A 6,677-nucleotide genomic window follows, 5' to 3' on the forward strand; every position below is an offset into this window, starting at 1 on the left:
CGTCATGATGAAGCACGGTGGTGGCAGCGTCATGATGAAGCACGGTGGTGGCAGCGTCATGATGAAGCACGGTGGTGGCAGCATCATGACGTGAAACCTGATGCAGTCTGTACAGTGGTGAGGGAGGCTGACCTACAGCAGGATGATGCTATACTGTCCTCATGCTCACCTCTTCATCATGTCCTTGTCTCCTCCTCCACAGTTCTCCCGGACATGCAGGGCGTCGTACGTTAACGTGTACTCGGTCTCGTCGTTGTAGTCGGGTCCCAGCAGCGTTCGCGCCCAGATTCCCATATCGTACGGCGGCAGCGTCCCGCCGAACTCCGACGGCAAACACTCAGGCTGAATGAGCTGGTGGAGCGAGTTCAGGTTGTTTCCGTGGAGGAAGATCTGAGGAGGACCAGGAGGGAGGAGGAGGAAAGACAAAGTGAGAAAGAGACGAGAGACTAAAGGAGGGGTGAGGAGTCAAGGGGATTGAGGAATCAAGCGTTCACCCTTTTCCTGGTCTTGTCTTTGAGGAACGGTTTGATGATGGTGTACATGGCGTGAATGTACCACGGCTGATTCACAAAATGGATTCCTCCAAACCGAGCCGGGAAACTGTCCTGAGGAGACGAGACGAGGAGACAAGGAGAGGAGACAAGGACAGGAGTAGAGTCACATCCACACTTTGATTATTAATACAATCATAAGCACTGATTCCTGCAACAAAACGTATGTCTGAAACTGATGCTGTGTAGGAGAGAAGACAAGGGAAGTAGGAGAGGAGACAAGGAGAGGAGACGAGGACAGTATTAGACGTCCCACCTGCAGGCCTTCTATCGCCAGCTTGAGGATGTTGGGCGTGAGCTTGGAGGCCTGTTTGAAGGAGAAGTTGCTCCAGTCGATGATGAGGATGAAGCCGTTGATCTGCAGCTCCGGGTTCTCGATGAGAACCTCCAGAGAGAGCAGGATGGCTCTCAGGATGTCGGTGAAGGAGTTCCTGCAGGGGGGGAGGACGGGGGAGGCATTAATCAGCCGCTAATCGATAGCTACCGAGAGCGTGACGGTCTTTAACTACAGCTCTGTTGTTCTGTCTATTCCAGAACACAAGTGACTCATTAGACTCTTTGTGTTTCCGATCAATACCACACATCTGGCCGTGTGTGCAGTAAACTGTAAAACGCTGTAAACTCAGCTTGTGGACTTGATATTTAGAGTCAGCTTTAAATATCGTAGCTCGTCTCACAAACTGAGTCAACTGATCGGTGAAGGCCGGTGTTGTGCTGATTAATCAGTACAGAGGTGTAAAGGTGTGTGTTTCACCTGTTCTGGTCCCAGTTGGAAGCGAACAGGATGAGGATTTTTCGGCCATGTTGGTCTGGAGTCTCCAGAACGCCAGGAAAACCATCCATCAACGCTCGCTTAATGCCGGGGTCGTCCACCTGGAGACGAAACCAGGTGACAAGACGTTAAAACTACACGTAGGTCGTAACCAACAGTCATTTTAACTACAGAGCTCCGTTCTAGTCAACTATGGCTCGTCTTTAATATGTCAGCTCTTGCTGAAAGTCCTTGTCACGGTGGCCCAAACTCTGTCTGCCAGCATGAACTGCCTGTAGCCCGAGTCTTTCATCTCAATAAACGCAAGAGGCTCCATCTGCTGGAACAACTAGCAATTAAACAGCAGCTCATCTAATGATGCTTAACCACTGTCCTCAAACGGTTCCCCTGTTCAGGGCGAGGAGCCAAGACTGGATCTGGCCGATATTTCGATAATTCTTCGAACCAAAAAGTTCAGTTACGTAACAAACTCCATGTTTCCCTGCAGGTCTCCTGAGGTGCGCTAGTCCGTCGCCCCCTGGTGGAGGCAGGAACCAGCTTCATGATCTGAAAACACCCTCGACTTACTTGCTATCTTCCTTTAACGTGCATCACACTAAGATCATGGCAGGGATCAGGACAATCGCCTCTACGGTTCGTTCTTAAACTGTCTGTTTGAAGAGTGACGGCAGCAACAGACCTTGAAGCTCTGGAACATGTCGAGGTTCTGCTGTCTGAACTGGAAGTACTGGGCCAGCAGTCTGAAGGTCTCCACCTGGTCGAACTTTCTGGCTCTTAGGAAGCGAAGGATGAAGTCGTCGTCTGTTCGCAGGAAGCCGATGTCCGGTCGCGTCACAATCATGTCCCGTACCTTCAGTCAACACAGACGGAAACAACCTGAAGAAAACTCCACTGCAGGATATGAAAACGGAACCAAAACAGGACTTGGAAGGCTCGTAAAAGATTACTTGTCACGTTTTATGTTAAATTTGTGACACATGATGAGTATTTTCACTGATGCTGTAACTCGTAGATTCTCCTGCAGCTGCTCGTGTTTAGGAAACACCGTCTGTTTGGGGTTTTCATCCTAATATGCCACAAATTTTGCCCACAATTTTAAAGAAAATCTGCAACAGCTAAATGTTTCTGTCCTCCGTGTGAATGTCAGGATCTGGTTAGTGGAGGTAAACAGCAGGTGGCGCTAAATCCACAGTCTGTGCCATTAAACTACTGTTGAAGAAGGTACAACTTCCGCCAAGAAGGTTGTATTTTTTTAACAAAAATACAGTATGGGGGATTTTTTCCGGTCTTCTTGGTCTTCTAGAGTCTATTTTTGAGAAACTTAATGGGCAGGTGGAACGCAGGTGAACAAAGAACTGGTGAGTTTTGGTGTCGAGAACTGTGGCGCCACCAATGGGTCAAAGTCGGAGGTGTTTATGCATCTAACTTTTGAACCATTTTACAGATTTTCAAGCTAAGTTCTGCCACTTTAGATTTACCAACATTATTGTTTTTGTGAAAAACGTCCAACGTTTTTTTTCCCCAATCTTGTTTTAGAAAACCTCTCAAACGCTGTCGTTCAGATTTTTGATATTTGGAAGTTTATCTGAGCAGAACTTCGATATATCAGAACCAAAGTTGGTGAAAGAACTCGGGAAGCCATTTTGAGGAAGCACAAAAAAACTGCATAATTCAACCACCGTCTCATTACCGATTGTTGGCTCCCCAGATGTCCTTCTGGTATTTGTTTGGTTTGTAGCTTGATTTTATATGTGTATTATTTTATTATCTGCTATTTAATCATATTTAACAAAACATCAGAAAGCATTTGTTTTAGCGCCACTACAGCTACTAACAATCAGAACCAATGCCAGACCCGCTTCGGCAGATTGTCGACGCAGTTTGATAAAAACTGTAAAAACGCAGCTTCCAGAATTACTTTGGAAAAAGCTCCGGATGTGGAGACAGCACCCTAAGAGGTCGATGGAAACCCAGCAGACTTTCTGTGCTGGTTGCGTCTCCTTTGTGTCGTTGGTGTATTTGTGGGGATTTGTACGCCGGGGCTGTTTTTCAGTGACGTACATCCAACACTTTGGGTTTAGAACATGAACTAATGGCATTAGCTGGACAGTAGGCATGTCTGAGCTGTGGGACAGGTGTGCTCACCTGCTGGATGTCCTGATGCAGCGTGTCCGGGTTCTCGTTCAGCTCTAGTCGAGCCTTTTCCGTCGTCTCGGAGCTCAAGCCGGCGTGAAGGTGAGTCATGGTGGAATCTCGCTCTGGTTCGGCTCCTAAAGTCCAGAATGAGTCCACCTGCGGTTCCCCTGAATCCAGCTTTTGACGAAGTGTCCGAGCACCTGTTTAATTCCAACTTCTGGACCTTGAAGTCCAAGAACAACGTCCAGTTTTTGTGATGTTTGTCGGTGTTCAGTCTTTTGCGGCTCGGTAGTTTTTGCCTTTTTAATCCTGTAACACAATCGTATTCGCTGTCAGAAAACAAAAGCGAGAAACGTTTGATCCCTTTTGAAAGACTTCCTGTCAGTAGAAGACAATCGTATTCGTCTTGTTGTACAATCTGCTGCACCTTAAGAACCGTCCTCGTCTACATCGTCACCTCCCAGGACGCTGGAAGTCGCTGCTTTCTAGTTGAGGCTGGAGACAGAAAAGCTGATGCTGGGTTGAAATGTTTCAGAGAGCTACAATCTCAGTCATTAGAAAAAAGATCATCGGTGGGTTTGATTCACTTTTCTGATTCCTTAATTGAAAAAAAAACGACACACAAGCAGGTGAACAGACAGTTCTGTAAATGTCAGATTCACATCCTTCTCGTCCAAAGTCTCCCTCCGTCCAGCTGCCCTCTCATGGCTCTTCAGCGTTTATCGTCTTCGAATCGCCGCCTCGTCATGACGAAGCCGGTCGGAGCTGGAGGCTTTGATGCGTCCCGTCGTTCTGGTCGTTTGTCTGAGAAAAGTCGAGGGTCGGTTAAGGCAACTTGGTCCGACTTGGGCCTCCTCAGTCTGTAAGAGAGGACACGAGACAAAGCAAGAAACTGTCGTCAGTGTGGTCAAACAGTGAAGATCAGAACCATAGATACAACTCAGGACAAGAGGTCTGTGGTTTGTCTGCTAATATGCTAAACACGTCACCCGAATGTTTATGGACAAAACTCTGAAAAATGGTACAAAACACAGCAGCGGCTTTCGGGGTGAAGTTCTAGACGAGTTTCCATCCTGGCGTTTTACAACTTCGTCCAGATGGCTAATCAGGATAAATATAGAAAAGTAAGCAGTTACTGATCGTTTCTGTTCAAACTGGAGTCAAAGATGGATGAAAAGGAATCAGCATCATAGAGAGCAGACGGGTGGTGGCTCAGGATGTTAGTGTGATTGGATGAAAAGGTTGTTTTCACTTGAGAAGCTGTAAGAGCTCAAATGTTTCAGGACCAAGACTCATTATAAATTCAGTCTTCAACCAAAGCTTCCAAACCACAAGCTAACCGATAACCAAGAAGCTGAGGTAGCATCGGATCAGGCTAATCATGTCGAGCTTCCAGGCTACGTATCTGAAGTCACCCCCGAGGTTGCTGTTGAGAACCCGGTAAAGGGGATTTCGTCCAGTTCAGAGTCGTTCTTTAGCCAAATCCTGCCCCCGAACAGGAAGACGTTGGCGTCGGACGAGCCTGTTTCCTGATAGCTTTTATTTTGTCTTGTACGTACACCTTAGCTGGTTTTAAAATGGGCTTTTTCCTCTTTTGTCGCTGTCAAGAACCAACAACCACACAAAGCCACGTTGTCCTGTTGGAGACCTGAAAAACGCTGCGACCGGTCCCGGCAGGTTGTCCACAACAAGCCGCTGTGGGCCATTTTAGGGCGGACTGGACCTCTGAGCACAACAACTGCCCCGTAGAACCGTTGTTAAGGCTCAGGGAGGAAAAGAACCTCGTCCAGCGTGGATACTTCTGACGTTAAACTCTCCACATGCCGGTTTCGTTGCGCTGACATGACGAGCGTTGTGTTGCTCATGGAGCTGGAGTTACGTCCAGTTATCGCGATTTGTTGTTTTGTTGCATCAGGAGTTAATGAAACAGAAATTTAGAAAAGGTCGATACCTCCGAACCACTGACCAGGTGCTTACGGCGAAGTTTTGAGGAAGTTCCACATTCGTAACTTAACCAGAAATCTGGCAGCAGGGGGCGCCAGAAAAAGTTCGTTAAAAACAACATAATTCTGTAACGTTAAAAAAAAAAAGTGAAAATAACATCAAATTTCTGCAAATTTATATTTTTTAGCTGATTTAAATACAGCAAAAGTACAGGTACAGATTATTGTTTAATAAAACCCAAAATAACGTTTTAAAATCCGTAACATAAATCATTTTTTCTTTCAAATAACACATTTGTGAATGTTTTTGGTCAAATTATGTAAAAAGAAAAAATAATTAATTAAAATATCCTATTTTTTATCTCAACATCATTCACAGTTTTTTGGTTAATGTGCAAATTAATAGTTTTTTTTCTGTCATTTAAAAATATATTTAGTTTTTAATCTAACAAAACAGTGAAAATCTGTGAAATAACAAATTAAAAAATTATTTAACACATTTCAGTCGTATTTTTATTAAAATAACTGCAAGTATCTGTAAAATAATACTTCACTGACGGGAAATAATGTGTTTTTTTAATACAGTTAAAACAGTAGAATTGTAAAGTCTGAAACCTAAAAAGAAAAAAAACAACAAATATTTATGAAACTACAGATTAATATTGAGCTCGTCTTGACCTGATTTTTTTTATTGTTAATTTTTCTGTCAAAAGTGGAAAAAGGAACATTTCTATTTTTTTAAATAAATGCTCATTTTTGGCCTTTAAAATCTGAATTAATGCATTTTTTCTCTGTGATTTTCACAAAATATGTAAAATAACAGATTAAAAAAACTATTTACCATTTTTCAATCTTAAATATATAAACAATATTTCTTCTTCCAGAAAACTGAAAATATGTGTAAAATAAACATATTATAGATTTGATTTTACAGCCAAATGATGTAAGAAAAAAATACAAATTATTTACAGTTTGGGCCATTTTTTCCTTTTTGTTTTTTTGGTTAACATGTAAATTATCAGTTTAAATTATTATTATTATTATTATTGTTGTTGTTGTTGTTGTTGTTGTTGTTGTTAGTCGTAGTAGTATTTACTGTGCTATTTTACTAGATAATATCTTTAATTTAACAAAGATTTTTCTTTCCCCATTTCTGGACTGTTTTTAAAGATTAACATGTAAATTCACGTTTTTTTCTTTTTCTTTTTCTGAGACTTCACTGGATGTTATTGACAATATTTACATATATATTATATTATTATTATATATATTACA

General features: G+C 43.0%; 1 protein-coding gene across 1 annotated transcript in view; it reads right to left on the minus strand.

Annotated features, from left to right (window-relative positions):
- The window catches only part of LOC103368272 (clavesin-1-like), a 4,632-nt gene extending 1,065 nt beyond the window's left edge, over positions 1-3,567 (minus strand). The window contains exons 1-6 of the mRNA XM_008296595.1: positions 3,469-3,567; positions 2,003-2,173; positions 1,306-1,424; positions 808-982; positions 495-605; positions 170-390 (exon numbers count right to left, since the gene is read on the minus strand). Of these exons, the coding sequence (XP_008294817.1) occupies positions 170-390; positions 495-605; positions 808-982; positions 1,306-1,424; positions 2,003-2,173; positions 3,469-3,567 (896 nt within the window). The remainder of the gene's footprint in view (positions 1-169; positions 391-494; positions 606-807; positions 983-1,305; positions 1,425-2,002; positions 2,174-3,468) is intronic.
- Positions 3,568-6,677: the final 3,110 nt, after the last annotated feature.

The sequence above is a fragment of the Stegastes partitus genome, unplaced genomic scaffold (genome assembly GCF_000690725.1).
Source record: "Stegastes partitus isolate 25-593 unplaced genomic scaffold, Stegastes_partitus-1.0.2 Scaffold1137, whole genome shotgun sequence".
Lineage (NCBI taxonomy): Eukaryota > Metazoa > Chordata > Actinopteri > Pomacentridae > Stegastes > Stegastes partitus.